Genomic DNA, 22803 nt, shown 5'->3' with positions numbered 1-22803 from the left:
CTTACATGGAGCTTGAGGTTCTGGTCTCTTTCTACAGCCCACCATCTGGAACCTCTCACATCTCTGTGTAATGGTGGAGAACAAGTCAGGATAGGTACATTCCTTCATATACTGTCTGGTAGGGTCAGAACAATTATAGTACTTGGCACAGTTTGTAGGGTCCGGGATAATAACAGCCGTGTTAGCTTTACAGTATTCAGGAACGTCAACTGAAATAGCAACACATAAAACAGTTTAAAAAGTCTTGAAAGTCTGTGATATACAACTGAAAGTGTGAGCTACTAATGATACCCTTGCCCAATTATTTCAGTAAACAGTAAGTTGTTTAGGGATAAATCTGAAAACACATCACACAGTGTAGCCGACTTATATAAACCCAGAAACCTAATTTCAGAAATTCTTGTAATGTAATTCTTAAGAAAGATGCAACGAAAAATAATCATGGGACTGAAGGATGAACTGACAGATAGACAGATGGATGGACAGACGAATGAATGGACGGATAGATATAAAACAGTATACCCCCTTTTTAAAGCAGAGGTATAGAGAAGTTGGTTGGCCTTACAAAAGGGAGGGGCATTAACTGAACTATATTCAAATATCTATAATATCTAGAAGTTTGTAGGGTCTCGGATAATATCATCCATGTTGGGTCTTACAACAGCCAGGGAAATTAATGGGAAAAGCATGAAATTTATGCAGTCATATTCTAAAAGGAAGTTTACAAGTAAGAATAATAACTTGTGGAATATCTCTAAATGGAATGCTCACCAGAGACAACATCCACCATACACACATGTCTCCCTGGATGGAAGTATCCTGTCGTACATTTCCTGATATTGGTGGTTCTATTTTTATAACAAGTTACGTATCCTGACTTCCACATCTGAGCTGGGTAGGCATGGTTACCATCAGACAGTCCCACACAGCTTGGTAGTCGGTCAGGACAAGGTTGACATGATGTTCCAGTACAAAGGTTCTTCTCATATTCACCTTCATGAATATAAAACAGGTTGTCAGTCTTTAAAAAGATGCATCTCTTACTGATAATGTGACTTCATGATTTTGTAGTCTTTCTGTGTAACTGATATAACTATTATGACAACTGGTTTATCTTCTATAATTAAGATGCATAATTATAGATAATTGTTGGTTATCTCAACAAAATTGAATTTCTCGCTTCAGCTGGTGTGTCGAAAGTGATAAAAGCAGTTGAGTTGAGATGACCAATGATAATCTGTTTATTGCTGTCTTAACTATGAAGATGTTGTTAATTTCATTGACAACAGGCATATATCTATTATTAATTTCTATTGATAGTTTTTCATATCACTCTACTGAGCTGAGAAAAGAAATTATCAGTCAGTAAGACCAAAGGAAAATTTCATGAAATAGCGATATTATTTTACATGATAATGTAGACAGCAAATTGTTAAATAATACCACACGATAGCAAAACAGATTTTTTTTTTTTTTAACTTTTTTTAGTTCCCTTTTACCTTAAGGCTTCATTTCGATATACTTTAAACTGTAATTCTATTCAATACATATGCAACTAGTACCAACTTTTCGCAAGTATGCCTTTTTAATCATTTCGTTTTTCTGTAAGGGAATGCATAGATAATAGTACTTACATGGAGCCTGCGGCTCTGGCCGTTTCATACATTTCACTGAGGTGAACATCTCACATCTTTGAGTTACAGGTGAGAACAGGTCAGGATAGGCACATTCTGTACTAGTGGTCACAGTAGACAGGTTAACCTGAGTACAGTTGTAATAATGACTACAGTTATCTGGGTCGGGTAAAATGTCTAATGGGTTGGCTTTACAGTAGTTCTTTACATCAACTGAAAAATACAAAAACATTTAAGCAAAGCTTGCAGATTGATTAAAGAAAAAAAAAAAGCTTTATGCTTAGATCAATTATTAATATCATAAAATAGCAAATATAATATATAGTAAAATTTTGAACAAGCGTCTAATTTTCTCTTTTTTCGAAGAACACTGTATTCTACATGAACATTTCAATGTCTGTTTAAATGAATTGTACTAGGCAATAAAACACAAATAATGTACTCAGTGAAGATTTAACAGCAATTCCCAACCTCAAATCAAGAAAAATACATAAAAAAGTTAATGGACTGAGACAAGTATATTAATTGACATAAAACAGTAGATATCGAGAAAATAAATATATTACCAGGTTTGACTTCTATCATACACATCTTCTGTACTGGATGGAAGTAACCTGTGGTACAAACTTTCACATCAATGGTTCTATTCTTATAACACTGTATATAATCAGTCTTCCATAACTTTCCAGGGAATATGTTTAGTCCATCAGGTAATCCAATACAACTAGGAAGTCTCTCTGGGCATGGCTTACAGTTGGGGTCTGAGACTGGACATTTGTTCTGGTCATATTGACCTATTGATTATCAATTATTATTATATGAGATAAGCACAAAACATTGTATCAATAATAAGATAAGTTATAAATACAGTCTGAAATCTAATTTCAAAACAAAAATTAATTCATGACATTGGTGTTTTTAGCCTATACAGTGTAACCTGCCTAATCCGACACCTGAGTATTCCAACATTCTGCTTTAACTGACACATTTTCATGATCCCAAAATATGCCTATTCTTGCAGAAAAAACCTGAGTATTCGGACACCCTGATAAATGTGACATTTTTTTTCTGGTCCCACAGTGTGTCGGATAACACAGGTTACAATGTAATTTCATTTATATTTGCTTTTATGGCAATGCTTTTTGAAACTTCAAATTAAACAACCTTTAAACAGTCTTGAATTAAAAATTTGTACTTGCTACCACTTCATGAAACACACAAGTCGTTAGCTCAAAATCCAACAAAGAAGTTGAAGTAGAGTTGATCAGAGTTACATGACAGACAAACTGGTAAATTAAATATTAGATTCACTATATTGGATAAGGACAAAGTAATGTATCTTCATATAATATTAGAAGGTCTTCTGAAATATGTATTTTATTCTTAGCTTGGTGTTAATTGAATTTGCCCAGCTATCCCCTCCCCTCTTTACACCCTAAATAAAAAAAAAATCAACAATTTGTTCAACATTTCAAGAGGTTGTACCTAAAATAAATACTGCTCCCAAAAATATGACAATTTACCATGTTTACAACGTAAATACTTACATGGAGCTTGTGGTTCTTGTCTTTGATCACATGATACAGATGTGAACTTGTCACATGACAATGTCGAGGGGTTATAGAGGTCAGGATATTTACATTCCTCATGTTTTGTAGAGGAGCAGTTATAATATTTAGCACAGTCACCTGGATCTGGTAACACTGCTGTCCTGTGGGCCTTACAATACTCAGGAACATCAACTGAAACATAACAAATAATTACAATGTTGTGAAGTCAATTGATTGTTTAAATGTTGTTTTTCAGCTGGTCAGAATTCATTCTTGTGACAAATCAGAAAGCAGGTATATTTTCAATTAATCAAATGAATTATTATATGCAATAAATGCAGACAGCTCTCACTAACATGTATAACCACCCTCCAAACACACATTCTTTTTGTGCCTGTTCCAAATTAGGACCATGTATTTCAGTTGGTTTCTTTGATTCATATTTGTCATATTTGTTTTTCATTTGTTTTGTTATAAATAAGGTCTTTAGATTTCCTCGTTTCAATGGTTTCATATTTGTCATGACTGGCTTTTATAGCCACCTATATGGTATTGGGTCTGGGTTTTCTTTTCATTGTGAAAGGCCCTACAGTGACCTATAATTGCTTATTTCCACTTATTGAAGCCTAGTGGACAAGTGTCTCATTAGCAATCATACCATTTCTACTTTCTTTTTACATTATATAAAATTCTTATTCATTACCTGGAATAACTTTCTTCATACAGCTATTGAGTCTGGGATTGAAATACTCATTATTAGCACAGTCTGTAACATTGACAGTCCTGTTCTTATAACAGACAATAAAACCTGTCATCCAGAGCTGGGTGGGTACTGGATGAGGTCCATCTGATAACCTAACACAACTTGGTAGTCTATCTGGACATCTGGTACAGGATAGATCCCCAGGTGTACATATATGCTGCTGGTATTCACCTAGAAAAACAGTAGATATATACAAAACAGTCTCAACACAATGCATAAATGTTGCCCATATCAACCCTAACAATTATTTGACTCAATAGGTATAAAATATTTGGATTGTTCTGCCATCATTCTGCCACTCAGAAAAAGTTCTATCACTTTGAAAAAACATATCCTGATCTTAAATATGAACTCATTAAAAAGCATATTGATCTTACAATGATTAACTTAAACATAATAAAACACAAATGAAAAATTTACCATTATGTTTCTTTTAGTAAGCAACCTTTGGCAGACAAACTGAAATATATATATTTTGAGCTTATGTTTACCCAACTAGAATGAAATTCAAAACAGTGTGGCTGTGGCCATTGATTGACACATTAAATTCATCCATTGACTGGGACAATTTAGGTGAACGTTTGTATGTAACGACCATTGATCACTATGTACTTTTTAAAGACACTTAAACTATGGGGTCACCAAAGGTTCTCAACACCTTAATAAAGTATTTCAAAAACCTAATCAGAAATAACACGATGTTTTGATTTATATCAATTATATAAATCAAAACATAAAGGTTATTCCTGATTAATTTTTTGAATTATTTTATAATTAAAGGCGTTATGAAACCTTTGGTGACCCCACAGTTTAAATGTCTATCGTAGGTACGTCGTGAACAGTGGTCGTTACATACAAACGTTCACCTAAATTGTCCCAGTCAATGGATGAATTTAATGTGTCAATCAATGGCCACAGCCACACTGTTTTGAATTTCATTCTATAATCTTAGAATCCTTATAATCTAGCAAAAATGTGCTTAAAAGGCAATAAAAAACAGTTAACTATCAATAATATACAACTAGAAAAGAATAAAACTAATTTAATTATACATTCTTAAAAACTTACATGGAGCCTGTGGTTCCTTCCTATTTGGACAATTAACAGTTTCAAACCCAGCACACTGCATGGTTGTTAGATCAAACAAATCTGGATATCTACATTCTATGTGATATGCTGATATCTTTAGTGGTGACATTGACCTTTTGGTGCCATGACCAGGAGACATGGAGCAGTTATAATATCTACCACAATTATCTGGATCAGGTAACACATCACTTGGGTTGGCTCCACAATAATCAGGAATATCAACTGAAGTTATATGTGATGCATGAAATGACTGAACCAGAGTAGAAAATTTACATCAACTTAATATTAAACAGGTTAAACATTTTTATTATATTCAAGCAACTAGAATATATTTAGTCTGTTGAGTAGAAAAAACAACATAATCAAAAATATTAATACATTCAATTAGCCATTTGTTTTTCTGATCAGAATGGTTTCACTTTTTTTTTTTTTTTTTTTTATCAAAGAGCATTTTACAGCAGACTATACAATATGGGTGAAACAAATTGTGGAAGCCAAACAGTTCCCTGTATTGTTAACATGAATGTCATTTGTTTTGTGTATTGGAAATTGTATTGCATGTATTGGTATGTGTGCATGAGATTTAATTCCTAACATTAGTTAAATCAAGGAGTAGGATTTCAATGATATATATATGCATACAGGTAATCTTCGAATTCCATCATTCAGCTAAATTTCTTAACAGAAGAACTCATAAGTGTAATAAATTTAAATTATACCAGCAATAATTTAAAAGTAAAGAAATGTTCTTTGCTCCATTACCTGGGATGACTTCCTTAGTACATATCATTTTCCTGGGATGAAAGTATCCTGATTTACAATGTGTAATTTCTACAGTCCTATTTCTGTCACATCTAATAAAGTCAGCCTTCCACATTCTCCCAGGGAATGGATTAGTACCATCAGGTAGCCCTACACAGGAAGGTAGTCTGGTAGAACAAGGGGCACAACTTGTGTTAGACTGCTGGCACAAATTCTGTAAATATTCACCTGAAAGGGAAAATAATGAAATGAGAGCACATAGCTTTGTAGGACTGAAAGTTATCTTCATACCAGGGATTCATCTATTTTTTAGTCGGTACCAATTTTCATTGAAAGACGAAACTATGCATTTCAGTCTGCATATATTTTTATAAAACATTTTAATTTTGATTCCTTTGTTTGTATGAAATAAAGGAGAATTTGTACCCAACAAATAATAATGAATCCACATATAGCTAGTATCCAAAATGGTCATATGGCATTTCACACACAAATTTCTTTTGATATTTGATATGGTATATAATGAGTTTGGTGTAAAGATTTTTAAAATGTGAAAGGTAATTTTGCCATGTCCAAACAATACCATAGACCATTAAAATACTATCTATCTAGACACAATAAATTGATTGCTGATAAAATGTGGCGTTTGTGAACATGTCAGTGCTAAATTATAAAAGATAATTAATTAAGAGTATTCTTTCTTCAATGATTAGACTTACATGGTGCCATGGGTTCATGTTTCTGGTCACACTGGACATTATAGAACTCTTTACACTGACCAGTAATAGGGTCAAACAGGTCAGGATATGTACACTCCATCAGGTGGTGACCATACTTAGTAACAGCAGAACAGTTATAATACTGACCACAGTTATTGGTGTTTGGTTTTATCATTGTTGGATTAGCTCCACATACATTATCTACATTACCTGAAATTATAAACAAGAAAATAAAGACTTTGAAAGATGTTATTAAATTTCAAATTGGAAATAACATAATGCTGAAGAAAATATTGTGTTTCATTGTTTATTGTCATATTCAATACCTTCTAATTAGAAATCTGTAGGTAGCTTTAATATATGTGCCTAACTTAAAGGTGACATTAATTATAAAGTACTGACCACTTATTTTTCATTGACAAGGAAATGCTTTCAATTTTGAATGCCAGATTGAACATTTCCCAGTAAATAAAACTTACCTGTATTACTGCATTACTAAAATCTAGGAAACTTTTCAAAAATATTTATCTTGTTTTTCAGTATCCTGCACTACTTTTTTCAGGTGGACCTAGCCGATAGCCTTATTTTTTCAACAAGTTAATTTAATTTTTAACAGTATGGTAACTCACTTTTAGCCACTACTGACATACACTGTAGAGTGACTGGATTGAAGACTGACCCTGGTGGACAATCTCTAACAGCCATAGTACGATTATGTAAACATGTGACATAAACATTGGTCCAAAGGGCCGTGGAAACTGGTCGGTCTCCATCAGGTAACCCACGACAACTAGGTAAACGTTCAGGACAAGGTTTACAGGATTGGTCACCTGGTGGACACAAGTTTTGATCATATTCACCTGAAAACAAAAAGTAAAAGAGTCAACCAAGTAGAAAGATTATACAAAGTTATGCTTTTGCTTTAACACTGAATATCTAAACTTTCAACAAAATGTTTGCCAATGGGAAACGGTCCTTTCTATCATTCTTTTGTTTTGAGTGAATTTTCAAAAATAAATTGTTTATGGTAGGAGGGGTTTTATATACCTGTAGTTGTTTGGTTGCTGCCTCATTGGTTTTTAACCAACATATACTTTTATTCTTACTTGGTTCTCACAAATTAATTTATTAATGGGAGACTTTGAAGCAGCCAGTTTGTAATTCATGAAAAAAGTCATCTTATACATTCACTATAAATTATTAAATTTCACCATCTTCTAATCTATAGAACAGTATAATGCAAATATACATACAAGGAGCTTGTGGTTCTTGTCTACCATCACATCTAGTGGTCATGAAGTTTTGGCACATCTGAGTCTGTACATTGTACAGGTCTGGGTAGGTACATTCTGTATGTGTACCATCAGTACAGTTGTACAACTTGGCACAGTTCTGATAATCAGGTATCATAGAGGTAGGGTGTACAGTACAATAATCTTTCACATCCACTGAAATGGTAAATATTATTGTAGTATTCATTAGCAGTCTTTTTCTTTTCTTCATTCATACCTTTTAAATTTTGTTAGATTTTTGTATTTTACACGTTTCTGTATAATGGTAAAATTAATTGACACTCATTTTTGCTGATGACTGAAATCACAATTCTCAAGAAATCATCAAAAAGATATATACATTGTATCTAAAACATACAAATCTGTTGCATGCAATTATGTTCACTAATAAAAAAAAACTCCATAAAAACTCCATAAAGTAACATTTTTATATCACAACTCCATAATGGCTACTTCTTAAGGACGACATCAAAAGATCAATGTAAGATAAAAAACTTAAATCAAATAGTTTGGGGGTTGGGGGTCAACATGACTGCAAGTTTTGTAAATCCAAAATCGATTTTACATATATCCATATAGTTAAATCAATGTTTCCTAAATTAAGTTAAGAGAGGGGTAGGGGGTCAGTGAAAAAACTATGTGAATTTAGTTTTTTATCCTACATTGAACTTTTGATGTCGTCCCTTAGGCCTACACAATTTCTTCATCTTTTTAAAAAATATAAAAGTAATAAATCAAACAAAATTAATTATAAATTTTCTTGATACCTTTTTTATGCATTGGATTTTTTTTTAAATTTTTCTATGTATTTCATAAATTGAAAGTAAAATATCACATTATTTCACAAAATTTATACCTGGTTGAACTTTATCAGCACATTTTAGTGTTCTAGGATTGAAGAACTGATTGAGTGGACAGTGGTCAACCTTCATGGTTCTGTTTTTATAACATTGTATGAACTTGTCCTCCCACAAGTGATTAGGGAATGGCTGGAATCCATCCAACTGACCAACACAACTAGGTAATCTGTTAGGACATTTGTCACATTTACTGTCACCAGGGTTACATAAATTCTGGATATAATCACCTGAAAAAATCATCAATGAAAGAACCCTTAGAGAGCATGCTCAGATACACATTGATCACAACATAAAGAGAAAAAGGCTGAAAAAAATGGTCCTATATTTCATTTTCGTCTTATAATCAATCTCTTGGTGTAGACATGTGAAAACCGTAATTCATTTTTATTGTTGGGTTGATGTTACTCAGTCTTTAGTTTTCTATGTTGTGTTTTGTATACTGTTTGTCTTCTGGTCAATTTTTGCCATGAACTTGGCAGTTTTTTTCTTGGCTATGAGTTTTAATTTTTGGTATCTTTTGCATCTCTCTAATGACAAATCTATTTTGACTCTCAGCACCAAACCTCCTTAAATAATAGGCTTCTGGTGCATCCATATGTATATACAATTTGTCAACATATTTGAATTTATTGTATTTAACTTACATGGAGTGGAAAGGGATTAATATAAGTTGCAAAACTTGTTTCCCAATCCAATATAAATAAATATGTTTAAACTAACTTACATGGAGCTTGTGGTTCTGGTCTGTCATGACATGTCACTGTTGTAAAACTCTGACATGTCAACGTCTGGGCATCAAACAAGTCAGGATATTTACACTCAGACATGCCACCTGTGGTCATGGCTCTTGTGGTTCTGTTTTGGTTTACTTTCGTACAATCAAAATAATGTGCACAGTTATCATGATCTGGTATTATCTCCCTTGGATTGGCCTTACAATATGCTGGTACATCAACTATAATACATAACGTAGAAAGTTATCAATCTTATTGAATGCTTCCTCTAATTTTAATCAATATATCTGAGTAAGTTGGAGTTGATAATATGAAAGTTGTTGTATTTTACCAGTATATTGTTCCTACTTCAAACATTTGTAAATGACATAAAGATCCCCATTGATATAAATTTAACTAAATTAAACAAGCTTTGACACAAATAAAAGGTAACTAGACTTTCCAAGACATCAAAATAGTATTGTGATATTTATAGTAAGACTAGTATAATTTGAGATATTCAACAAAATTAGTTTTATTTAAGCAATTATTAAAAAGAATATAAATTTTTCACTGTTAACTCACCATGGTTAACAATTTCTGTACAAACATGTGTTATTGGATGGAAATATCCTGTACTACATTTTTTTAATTCCAAGGTTCTGTTCTGATAGCAAATAGCATAATCAGCCTTCCATTCTCTACCAGTAAACATGTTGGGACCATCAGGCATTCCAACACAAGATGGAAGTCTGTCTGGACAAGGGGGACAACTGACATCACCAGGTTTACACAGATTCTGTTCATATTCACCTTGAAAGATACCAGACAGTTGTATAATCACAAGATATCTAATATAAAAGCGCAAAAAGGGGGATTTTCCAATCAGAAAAATTTAAAACTAGATTAGAAGAAAGGACCTCTCACTAATAGAAATGTACTGTGAGGCATGTCCTTTTGTTTTTAAACATTTTTCTATTGTAAATTTCAGAAAATACAGCAGTAGATTTAGAAAATTGCACTAGTGGTATAAAAAAATAAAAAAAAGACTTATTCTATCAGAGAAAAAGAACTTGAGAAAAAATATCTTTAAAAATAAAAGATGCAAAGTAAACTATCCAATGGTCCCATGCAATATGTGTGTATATTGATACCCAGGTATTCATCCATTTCTAAAAGCAAATATAATCTAAATGTTTAAAAATCAAACTAAATTTTCTGCTTCAATGAATATTTACATGGAGCCTGTGGTTCTTTTCTTTGTTTACAGTCTATAGATGAGAAGTTAGCACACATTCTCCGTACAGGATCATACAGGTCTGGGTAGGGGCATTCCATCTGTTTCTGGCTCACAACTACTGGAGTACCACTTCTGAAGGTTGTAGCCATGGCAATAGAACAGTTGTAATAATGAGCACAGTTGTCTGGATCTGGTAAAATCTCTGTTGGATTTGCTTGGCAATATTTGGGTACATCAACTGTTAGTTAAAAAATTAAATGTATATTTTTGTACTTTAATATACTGTAAATTCAGAAATTGTTGCGATTTAAATGCGATTTTAATTTTTACGATTTTGAGAAAAATCCTGTTTAATTCATTTAAAATATTTCAAAATGCGAGTTTTAATTATTGCCTTTTCATCTTTGTCGCATTTTCGCAATAATAAAAAAAATACCAGTATGTATTCCTACCTTTTGGAACATCATCTTCACATTTGCCTGTTCTTAGATTGAAGTAACCATGACTACAGTGTGTCACATTCAATGTTCTGTTCTTGTAGCAGGTAATGTAATCAGCCTTCCACAATTTGTTCGGGAAAGGATTGGCTCCATCTGGATGTCCAACACAGGAAGGTAGACGTTTGGGACAGGGGGGACAATTTGGATTTGTTATGTTACATCTGTTCTGTAAATATTCACCTGAAAATACAAAGTAGAGTCTAGAAACTACCTTCAGACAAGCATTGTTATATGAAAGCAAGCTCAGTAAAACATTTTTTTTTTGTTACAACTATTAAGCCATTGCTGGAGTTCTCTGATTCAATTGTCATTGGCAAGCATACCATACATCCTAATTCATTTATAATACATAACGGGTACTAGGTACTGTGGATTCATATTTGTGTGTACTAACTTTTGTTGATTTCTTTAGTATAGAGGATTCACAAATTTAAGTGTTCGGTAAATTATACATTTCCATAAGTCTTGTATGCAAATTTCTTTGAATCCATGAATTCAAGTATTTCCTTTATTTCTCTTATCATTTTGATAATAATACTTGGTTCATCCCTGTAAGTTTGACCATAATATCTAAATGGGCATACACCAAAATTTAACAACCATGAATTAAAATAAAAATTCAGGTAAAAAATCTTGTTCTATCTTCTTTCATTGTTTTTTATAAACATTGCTTGCTGTCCAGTACATAACAAAGAAAATATTGCCATTTCTGACAAAGAAAAACTAATTAACAAGTTTACTATATACTTACATGGGGCCTCTGGTTCGTGTTTTGATTTGTTACACTTGACTTGTTCAAAGTCTTTACATGTCAGACTGACATCATCAAACAGATCTGGGTACTGACATTCCTGGAGATGATGACCATATTTGGACATGGCTGAACAGTTGTAGTACTGACCACATGTGTCTGGGTGTGGCACTATAGATGTGGGGTTAGCCAGACAGAAGGCATCGATATTTCCTGGAAAAAATTGCAAACAAATTTTATAGTGTAATTCTTGATTTTTAAAGAGAGAATGCATAAATTGTTTTCTGGAAAAATATATATCTTAACAGCTGATGTAGTGATGAACAGTATGAAATAGAGGTATGGCAATGATTAAGAACTAGTAATAGGGACTTGATAAATTCTGTTTAAATTCAATTTTCAACATCTAGTTTACTTCAAACTGGTGCTACATGAAGTAATGTTACCAATTCTTTCTAAAGCAGTTGTTTTCAACAAACATCTATGACTGCCTTACATAGCTAACAGTTTTGACCATGTCTTTCAAAAAAATGCTTTCACTAATTTTTCTGCTTTTTTTCATCTCATTATTTTTAATGAACAGGTTTAATCATCTACTTTACTTTAGCAACTTTTTCTATATAGTTTACAAGGACAAGATTATAGTAAAAAAGATGTAATTTTTCATTCCTGTTTGCCTTATTTTTTTCTGACATTATCAATAGAGACAAGAACAAGTATAGCTCACCTTTTGGTATTTTACTGATACAGTGTAACTGAGTAGGATCAAACACTTGACCAACAGGACAGTGACGGACAGCCATGGTCCTATTAATCAGACATGTGACATACAGATCTGTCCAGAGAGCTGATTGGACAGCTTCGTCACCATCAGGTAGTCCACGACAACTGGGTAAACGTTTAGGACATACTTCACAGTTCATATCTCCTGGCTTACACAAGTTCTGGTCATATTCACCTAAGGAATCAAAGATTTGTTCTACATTATAATATAAATGTTTCAAAAATGGCAGGGAACTTAATGAATGACAAAAACTATCTAAAAACAACAATCTTAAGGTAGCACTTCTGTAAATATAAGCAATGCAAATACCCATAGGAACTCTCTTTACGGCTAAAACTGAGCCACTTTTACTATAAAACTTCGTCAAAATTATATCCTAAAATGGAAATTTGATATGCACTACTATTTTATTCAGAGGTCAAAACATAGGCTGTGTGGCATATTTTCAACATTTATATGCCAAGAACTTCTAAGATTTCAAATTTATACTAAAATTTTGTACTACTTGTACCCCTCCCTTCACTTTGCGTCATCCTTAAAAATCATGTTAGCCTCTATGCATGTGTACTTAAATATACTGGTAATATTTCCATGTTATATCTGGGAACCAGTAAGTAAACAAAACAAAATATCGTTGAATATTACATGTATATATGTTTAATTATAAGTACAATCAAATCTTGTCATTTTTTCAGATTTTAAAAGGGAAATTATTAAACTTACAGGGGGCTTGTGGTTCCTTCCTGGTTATACAAGACACATTTTGAAATTTTTCACAGCTCTGGGAAACGTCAGAGAATAAGTCAGGATATTTACACTCTGATGTAACTGCTGTTTGAGTGGCCATGTTCTGGGAACAATTGTAAAACTTGGCACAGTTTGTAGGGTCTGGTATCATGGCTATTGGGTGGACTTTACAATAATCTGGTATGTCAACTAAAATAGAAACAATTTTACAAATCATTACAGCTTTCAAGATGAGGTTAACAATCAGATGTCAACTGAAATGGAACATACAGCCTTCAAAGTGAGGTTAACAACACTCTGGTTCCTGAACTGACTGAAAACCAAATTTCTCAAATATTTATGCAATTTTCACATTTCTCAATCTCTAAGAAAACTTTGTACTTGGAAAATTATTGGTTGAAATTCCTTAGAAAGAAACAGATTCTACCCCAACAGCTCATGTATTACAATATTTCTCCACTCGCAACAGTTAAATTTCATATTCTTGTTATAATATAACATAAGAATATAAAGTATATTCCCTATTGGAATTTTAAAAACAAGGAGTTAAATTTCAAATAATTAAAAAGCTTGGCAAGCCTCACATTTTAAATATAAAAATCTTCCCGCCATCAGTAGAGAAATATCTTAAACGTTTGATGCAGTGGTTGAATCTCTTTATCTAATTCTTAAATTTTCTGAAAACAGATGTAGATCTTTGTATAGTTGGTAGGCGGTACTACCAATGCTGCTCTAATGTCATCAAAATAATATTTTAATGCACCTGATATACACAGAAATTGCTTACCAGGTTGTACAACTTTCATACATTTGTTCAGTCTAGGATTGAAGTATTCACCAGTTGGACATTTTGGGACGGCCATTGTTCTATTTTTATAACATCTGACATAATCTGCTTGCCACATCTTGGCAGGGAAGGGATTTAATCCATCTGATTTCCCCACACAAGATGGAAGTCTCTTTGTACAAGGATCACAGGTTTTGTTGACAGCTTGACACAAATTCTGTTGATAGTCACCTGAAATATATTTAAATTTGTATATTTAAGAATTATATGTCTTTTATGCACACCTTATCAAATATTATCATACAACATCATTGTAATAAAACTTCTATTATCTATTCTTTGTACTCTTGTTATCTTCAATTTGTACTTTTGTTATCTCCATGTTGTCCTTTTGTTATCTCCACTTTGTACTCTTGTTATCTCCACTTTGTACTTATATTATCTCCACTTTGTACTCTTGTTATCTCAACAGTGTACTCTTGTTATCTCCACTTTAAACTTCTGTTATCTCCTCTTTGTACTTTGGATATTTCCTTTTTGTACTTATGTTTTCTCATTGATGTAATTTTGTTATCTCCTATTTGTACTTCTATTATCTCCTCTTTGAACATTTGATATCTCCTCTTTGTACTTCTGTTAGCTCCTCTGTACTTCTATTATTTACTCTTTTTACTTCTGTCATCTCCTCTTTGAACTTCTGTTAGCTCCTCTGTACTTCTATTATTTCCACTTTGTACTTCTGTCATCTCCTCTTTGTACTTCTGTTAGCTCCTCTGTACTTCTATTATTTACTCTTTTTACTTCTGTTAGCTCCTCTGTACTTCTATTATTTCCTCTTTGTACTTCTGTCATCTCCTCTTTGAACTTCTGTTAGCTCCTCTGTACTTCTATTATTTACTCTTTGTACTTGTCATCTCCTCTATGTACTTCTGTTAGCTCCTCTGTACTTCTATTATTTACTCTTTTTACTTCTGTCATCTCCTCTTTGTACTTCTACTATTTACTCTTTGTACTTCTGTTAGCTCCTCTGTACTTCTATTATTTTCTCTTTGTACTTGTCATCTACTCTATGTACTTCTGTTAGCTCCTCTGTACTTCTATTATTTACTCTTTGTACTTCTGTTAGCTCCTCTGTACTTCTATTATTTACTCTTTGTACTTGTCATCTCCTCTTTCTACTTCTGTTAGCTCCTCTGTACTTCTATTATTTCCTCTTTGTACTTCTGTCATCTCCTCTTTGTACTTCTGTTAGCTCCTCTGTACTTCTATTATTTCCTCTTTGTACTTCTGTCATCTCCTCTTTGTACTTCTGTTAGCTCCTCTGTACTTCTATTATTTCCTCTTTGTACTTCTGTCATCTCCTCTTTGTACTTCTGTTAGCTCCTCTGTAACTTCTATTATTTACTCTTTGTACTTCTGTCATCTCCTCTTTGTACTTCTGTTAGCTCCTCTGTACTTCTATTATTTACTCTTTGTACTTGTCATCTCCTCTTTGTACTTCTGTTAGCTCCTCTGTACTTCTATTATTTCCTCTTTGTACTTCTTTCATCTCCTCTTTGTACTTCTGTTAGCTCCTCTGTACTTCTATTATTTACTCTTTGTACTTCTGTCATCTCCTCTTTGTACTTCTGTTAGCTCCACTGTACTTCTATTATTTACTCTTTGTACTTGTCATCTCCTCTTTGTACTTCTGTTAGCTCCTCTGTATTTCTATTATTTCCTCTTTGTACTTCTGTCATCTCCTCTTTGTACTTCTGTTAGCTCCTCTGTACTTCTATTATTTCCTCTTTGTACTTCTGTCATCTCCTCTTTGTACTTCTGTTAGCTCCTCTGTACTTCTATTATTTACTCTTTGTACTTCTGTCATCTCCTCTTTGTACTTCTGTTAGCTCCTCTGTACTTCTATTATTTACTCTTTGTACTTGTCATCTCCTCTTTGTACTTCTGTTAGCTCCTCTGTACTTCTATTATTTCCTCTTTGTACTTCTGTCATCTCCTCTTTGTACTTCTGTTAGCTCCTCTGTACTTCTATTATTTACTCTTTGTACTTGTCATCTCCTCTTTGTACTTCTGTTAGCTCCTCTGTACTTCTATTATTTCCTCTTTGTACTTCTGTCATCTCCTCTTTGTACTTCTGTTAGCTCCTCTGTACTTCTATTATTTACTCTTTGTACTTGTCATCTCCTCTATGTACTTCTGTTAGCTCCTCTGTACTTCTATTATTTCCTCTTCGTACTTCTGTTAGCTCCTCTGTACTTCTATGATTTACTCTTTGTACTTGTCATCTCCTCTATGTACTTCTGTTATCTATTTGGAATTTTTTAAAGTAGACACATTGAGAAAAAAAAATATTTGTGGAAGAATGAAAGTAAACATATTGCTCCAAAATTGCTTTTAATTTTTCATTCAACAAATGGTTTAAACACTCTCTTTCAGAACTTTGATAATACTTAAAAGTTTTAATCATGTTTTAAAATTTTTTTTATGAGTATCCACTTATTGTGAAAGTAATTTACTTACAAGGAGCTTGTGGTTCAGGTTTCTTACTACAGTTGACCATTTCAAAGTTGTTACATTGTTTAATACTGTCATCAAATAAGTCTGGATAGTGACACTCCTTCCTGTAATTTCCTTGAGTCTGACCTGCTCCTCTGGTTATGGTGGCAATGGTGGGATCAGAGCAGTTAAAGTAGTGAGCACAATTATCAGGGTCTGGTAAAATGGAGCTTGGATGGGCTGTACAGTAGTCCGGTACATCAACTGAAATATAACAAAGTAGTGTGCATGATTGTAATTGGAAATTAATCATGTGAACCAGGAAAAGTTATTTATGTTTATCCTATTTTATCAGGACACAATGTGTCAAAAGTGCTTCAGTTGTCCAATGGCTACCTGCTGGACTTGAGTGGGATAAATGTTTGGATCAACCCTTAGCTATGTCAAACCATAAAACTTGTATTTGACCTCTCTCTAAGGTGTATCTTGATGCATGTCAGATGGGTCTATAACTTATGTCATTTTAGTTCAAATCTAAAAATTTGGATGAGTGTTCCTAGGTAGATGTGTAGTTTGTCTTTTCAATAATAATAGAAGTCAAAATCAATTTCTATGTATGGGAAACCGAATAAAAATTTATATAGAAGAAACCCAATGCCAAGTCATATAGGACAAGAATGTGTCCATAGTACACAGATGCCTCACAGGCACTATCATTTTTTGTGTTCAGTGGACGGTGAAATTGGGGACAAATCTCTTTATTGGCATTAAAGAAAGATTATGTCATGAAGAACATGTGTACTTTTCAAGTTGATATGACTTCAACTTCATCTAAAATTACCTTGACCAAAAACTTTTCCCTGAAGCGGGACAGACGGACGAATGAATGATTGACGGACTAATGAATGGACGGATGAAAGAACTGACAGACAAACAAATGGACAAATGGACGCACAGACCAAAAAACATAATGCCCATTAATGGGGCATAAAAATCTGTACATGTTTGGTAGAATTTTGTCAACCTGATTTCATAAGTTGCTGATTGAACAAATTGATATATACAGAAAAACACTTACCGGGTTGTACAACTTTCATACATTTATCCAGTCTAGGGTTGAAGTATTCTCCAGTTAGACATTTTGTGACGGCCATTGTTCTATTGATATAACATCTGACATAGTCTGCTTGCCACATCTTGGCCAGGAAAGGATTTAATCCATCTGATTTTCCTACACAAGATGGAAGTCTCTTTGTACAAGGCTCACAGGTTTTGTTGATTGCTTGACACAAATTCTGTTGATAGTCACCTAAAATAATGTGCATTTTGTTGTTATACAATAATATAATTATAAGAACTGCCACTATGCAACAAATTTTTACAATTAACTTTACTGAATGTGTTTGGTTTTTTTTTTAGAACATTTATCTATTGTTTTCTTTAAAAAACTAGAGGCTCTAAAGAGCCTGTGTCGCTCACCTTGGTCTATGTGAATATTAAACAAAGGAAGCAGATTGAAAATTGACTACAAAGGTCAATAACTCCTACAGGGGTCAATTGACCATTTCGTTCATGTTGACTTATTTGTAGATCTTACTTTGCTGAACATTATTGCTGTTTACAGTTTACCTAAATCTATAATAATATTCAATATAATAACCAAAAACAGCAAAATTTCCTTAAAATTACCAATTCAGGGGCCACAACCCAAAAACAGGTTGTCCAATTCATCTGAAAATTTCAGGGCAGATAGATCTTGACCTGATTAACAATTTTACTTCATGTCAGATTTTCTCTAAATTATTTGGTTTTTGAGTTATAAGCCAAAAACTGCATTTTACCCCTATGTTCTATTTTTAGCCGTGGCGGCCATCTTGGTTTGATGGCCAGGTCACCGGACACATTTTTTAAACAAGAAACCCCAAAGATGATTGTGGCCAAGTTTGGATCAATTTGGCACAGCAGTTTCAGAGAAGAAGATTTTAGTAAAAGATATATAAAATTTACGAAAAATGGTTAAAAATTGACTTTAAAGGGCAATAACTCCTAAAGAGGTCAACTGACCATTTTGGTCATGTTGACTTATTTGTAAATCTGACCTTGCTGAACATTATTGCTGTTTACAGTTTACCTATATCTATAATAATATTCAATATAATAACCAAAAACAGCAAAATTTCCTTAAAATTACCAATTCAGGGGCCGCAACCCAAAAACAAGTTGTCCAATTCATCTGAAAATTTCAGGGCAGATAGATCTTCACCTGATTAACAATTTTACCCATGTCAGATTTGCTCTAAATGCTTTGGTTTTTGAGTTATAAGCCAAAAACTGCATTTTACCCCTATGTTCTATTTATAGCCATGGCGGTCATCTTGGTTAGTTGGCGGGGTCACCGGACACAATTTTTAAACTAGATACCCCAATGATGATTGTGGCCAAGTTTCAAATAATTTGGCCCAGCAGGTTCAGAGGAGAAGATTTTTCTAAAAGATTACTAAGATTTACGAAAAATGGTTAAAAATTGACTATAAAGGGCAATAACTCCTAAAGTGGTCAACTGATCATTTTGGTCATGTTGACTTATTTGTAGATCTTACTTTGCTGAACATTATTGCTTTTTACAGTTTATCTCTATCTAAAATAATATTCAAGATAATAACCAAAAACAACAAAATTTCCTTAAAATTACCAATTCAGGGGCAGCAACCTAACCAGGGAATGTCAGATTCATCTGAAAATTTCAGGGCAGATAGATCTTAACCTGATTAACAATATTACCCCATGTCAGATTTCCCCTAAATGCTTTGGTTTTTGAGTTATAAGCCAAAAACTGCATTTTACCCCTATGTTCTATTTATAGCCATGGCGGCCATCTTGGTTAGTTGGCGGGGTCACCGGACACAATTTTTAAACTAGATACCCCAATGATGATTGTGGCCAAGTTTGGTTAAATTTGGCCTAGTAGTTTCAGAGGAGAAGATTTTTGTAAAAGTTAACGCCGGACGCAGGACGACGACGGACGACGACGACGGACGACGACGGACGCCGGACGCCGGACGCCAAGTGATGAGAAAAGCTAACTTGGCCCTCTGGGCCAGGTGAGCTAAAAACATATGCAATTCAAAAACCTAATACTCTTTCTTTTTCTATCTTCATTCTTTAAATCAAATCCTTGTAAAATATGGTACTTACATACAAAGTTATACTGCCTTTATTAGCTAGGGGTAAGGAAGAAGCAACTAATAGTATCTGTCCACCTAGAAAATTAAAGACATTATTTTTTTTTCATCACATGTTTTTCAAATACTTACAAGGAGCCTGTGGTTCAGGTTTCTTACTACAGTTGACCATTTCAAAGTTATTACATTGTTTAATACTGTCATCAAATAAGTCTGGATAGTGACACTCCTTCCTGTAATTTCCTGGAGTCTGACCTGCTCCTCTGTTTATGGTCGCCATGGTGGGATCAGAGCAGTTAAAGTAGTGAGCACAATTATCTGGGTCTGGTAGAACGGCGCTGGGATGGGCTGTACAGTAGTCTGGTACATCAACTGCAAAACAAAATTAAAACATTGCAGGAAGCACAATTATCTGCGTTTTATAAAATGGAATGGGGATGGGAAAATTTAAATAAATTGATCAAGCAGTAACAAATATTCTTTCCTAAATCTTATCTTAAAGAACTATGCATGCAGACCTCTTTTTAAAGCTTATTAAACATGTCAAGTTATTATTAAATCAAACATGTTATTAAACAGGCTGGCTCATTGATTATGATGTCACATCATATTCCTCTTGTGTCCATTCTAAGAAAGCAAGTCATTTCGTTTCCTGACCATTTCGTACCTCTGCCATTTCATACCCAAATCTGTGATTTCGTACCTAACATTTACCATTTTGTACCCACGATAATATCCATTTTGTACCCAATGGGCCAAATGCATCATACCTCATGGACTTAATACATGTAAGCCATTTCCTATCATATTTTTGTACAGTTTTTCATGTTTTTAAAGGTTTTTTTTGGTATCAGAGGGTAAACTGAAGAAGATGCAAAAAAAGCAGGCTCGTACAACACGGAAAGCAACATTTGACCACCGGCAGAAGTACGTTGATGTTGATATTTGTGTAAGCCGCCTTTAACATCTCTATGGACGCCTTGTGTACAATCCTGATTCTCAGTAATGACATTATGAATAGAGATATGTGCAAAGTGCCTTGACTTTCCTTGTATGATAAACCAAGACATGTTACACATAAAAATGAAATGCCATGCATAATAATCTTCCATGAGGTACAAAAAGCCTACATAGTAATCTTCCATGAGGTACGAAATGGTATTACATATCAATCTTCGATGAGGTAGGAAATTTCATACATATTAATCTTCCATGATGTTTGAAATGGTATTACATATAAATCTTCCATCAGGTACGAAATGGCATACATATTAATCTTCCATGAAGTACGAAATGGCAAACATATAAATCTTCCATGAGGTACGAAATAGTATTACATATAAATCTTCCATGAGGTACGAAATAGTATTACATATAAATCTTCCATGAGGTACGAAATAGTATTACATATAAATCTTCCATGAGGTACGAAATAGTATTACATATAAATCTTCCATGAGGTACGAAATAGTATTACATATAAATCTTCCATGAGGTACGAAATAGTATTACATATAAATCTTCCATGAGGTACGAAATGGCATTCATATTAATCTTCCATGGGGGTACAAAATGGCATACATATTAATCTTCAATGAGGTACAAAATGGTATTACATGTTAATATTCCATGAGCTTCGAAATGGTCAATGTACGAAATGGTCAGGGTACAAAATGGTTTTTGCCTTTCTAATACTATTTAGTGGCTGGTTGGCATTATGAATTCTAATATCATCCGCTTTTTAACAATCAAAATATCAAATGTTTGTCCCTTTTATTTAAAATACTTGCAAGTCTAGAAAAATAAGTCTTGGATAAAAATCATAGTTCGTACTCAGAATGAATCTTAAAGACTTTAATTTTAGTTGTTTCTTGGTCTTTTCTACATATAAATGATGTACAGAAACATTGCATTAAATTGTGTATTAATATTTTACAGTGACTTGTTCCTTGCTGATCCCCTCTACCGCATGGTTCCTTAGCTGATTTGTTACTAAAATTTATTTGTAATGGTTGAAACCTGTTCAGTAAACACAATGATTAGTGGTTATCTGTTACCTTTAGGAACAGCATCTTCACATTTGACTGTCCTTGGATTGAAGTAACCATGGCTACACTGTGTCACATTCAATGTTCTATTTTTATAACAAGTGATGTAGTCAGACATCCATAGTTTGTTGGGGAATGAGTTGTCTCCATCAGGATGTCCCACACAAGATGGCAGACGTTTAGGACAGGGGAGACAACTAGTATCTGATGCATTACATCTGTTCTGTAAATATTCACCTGTGAAAACAAAATTTGTCTTTAAATATAAAATTTGCAGCACATTTAGACATGCATTATTAAATATGTAAAGATGTAAACATGAAATCACCTTATGCCATTAAAGATTAAATGTTTATTGATCTAAAAGTCTTTCCTTTTAAACACCTTTTTGTTTTAAACAGATCTTTCAGTTTGGTATTCTAGTATTTTTTGTAGATCTTTTGTGTTCAGAAATATTTAATGAAACATCAATCAAATCTCTGTGTTTCTTTTAGTTTCAAACTCTAGATCTTTAGTTGGAAAATTGTGTAATTATTCGAAATCTGCAAGGCAGATTAGATCACATATAATTGGTAGTTGTTGATTATTTGTCTATTGCAATATCTTATAATATTGTTCTGTGTTGTTTATTGTGTGTCACAATGTAAATATGTTTGTGTTGCAATAGTATGTAATTACTGCTTGGCAAATAAAGAATTCATTCATTCATTCAATTCAACACTGCATTTTGCCATAGAAAAATTAGGCATAAATTTGAATGGTTAATGGCATAATGATTCTAAGGATTTGTTGGATCTTAATTCTGGACATTTAAGAAAGCATAAATGCTAATGAATCTCTATCTCTTGAATTTAAAGATATAGTTTATTGACTATGTTAAAGTACT

The 22803-nt window shown here is 33.3% G+C and overlaps 1 protein-coding gene across 4 annotated transcripts in view; it reads right to left on the bottom strand.

The window, feature by feature from the left end:
* LOC139524712 (uncharacterized) overlaps positions 1 to 22803 on the bottom strand; it is an 87760-nt gene that overhangs the window by 53636 nt on the left and 11321 nt on the right. For 2 of the 4 annotated variants that reach the window (XM_071319730.1, XM_071319731.1), the window contains 24 exons: positions 21927 to 22154; positions 20002 to 20241; positions 17766 to 17996; positions 16712 to 16951; positions 14192 to 14422; positions 13381 to 13593; positions 12601 to 12831; positions 11874 to 12086; positions 11075 to 11302; positions 10621 to 10860; positions 9968 to 10195; positions 9394 to 9624; positions 8666 to 8896; positions 7771 to 7965; positions 7147 to 7377; positions 6518 to 6727; positions 5799 to 6026; positions 5016 to 5258; positions 3888 to 4118; positions 3182 to 3376; positions 2201 to 2428; positions 1635 to 1847; positions 772 to 993; positions 6 to 209 (listed from right to left, as the gene is read on the bottom strand). In XM_071319730.1, coding sequence (XP_071175831.1) covers positions 6 to 209; positions 772 to 993; positions 1635 to 1847; positions 2201 to 2428; positions 3182 to 3376; positions 3888 to 4118; positions 5016 to 5258; positions 5799 to 6026; positions 6518 to 6727; positions 7147 to 7377; positions 7771 to 7965; positions 8666 to 8896; positions 9394 to 9624; positions 9968 to 10195; positions 10621 to 10860; positions 11075 to 11302; positions 11874 to 12086; positions 12601 to 12831; positions 13381 to 13593; positions 14192 to 14422; positions 16712 to 16951; positions 17766 to 17996; positions 20002 to 20241; positions 21927 to 22154 — 5385 coding nt within the window. The remainder of the gene's footprint in view (positions 1 to 5; positions 210 to 771; positions 994 to 1634; positions 1848 to 2200; positions 2429 to 3181; positions 3377 to 3887; positions 4119 to 5015; positions 5259 to 5798; positions 6027 to 6517; positions 6728 to 7146; positions 7378 to 7770; positions 7966 to 8665; positions 8897 to 9393; positions 9625 to 9967; positions 10196 to 10620; positions 10861 to 11074; positions 11303 to 11873; positions 12087 to 12600; positions 12832 to 13380; positions 13594 to 14191; positions 14423 to 16711; positions 16952 to 17765; positions 17997 to 20001; positions 20242 to 21926; positions 22155 to 22803) is intronic. The other 2 variants (XM_071319732.1, XM_071319733.1) reach the window with 2 other exon arrangements.

Source organism: Mytilus edulis, chromosome 5 (genome assembly GCF_963676685.1).
Source record: "Mytilus edulis chromosome 5, xbMytEdul2.2, whole genome shotgun sequence".
NCBI classification, from domain to species: Eukaryota; Metazoa; Mollusca; class Bivalvia; order Mytilida; family Mytilidae; genus Mytilus; species Mytilus edulis.
The sequence above is the reverse complement of the archived record's forward strand: the minus strand, read 5'-3'. Positions and strand labels throughout refer to the sequence as shown.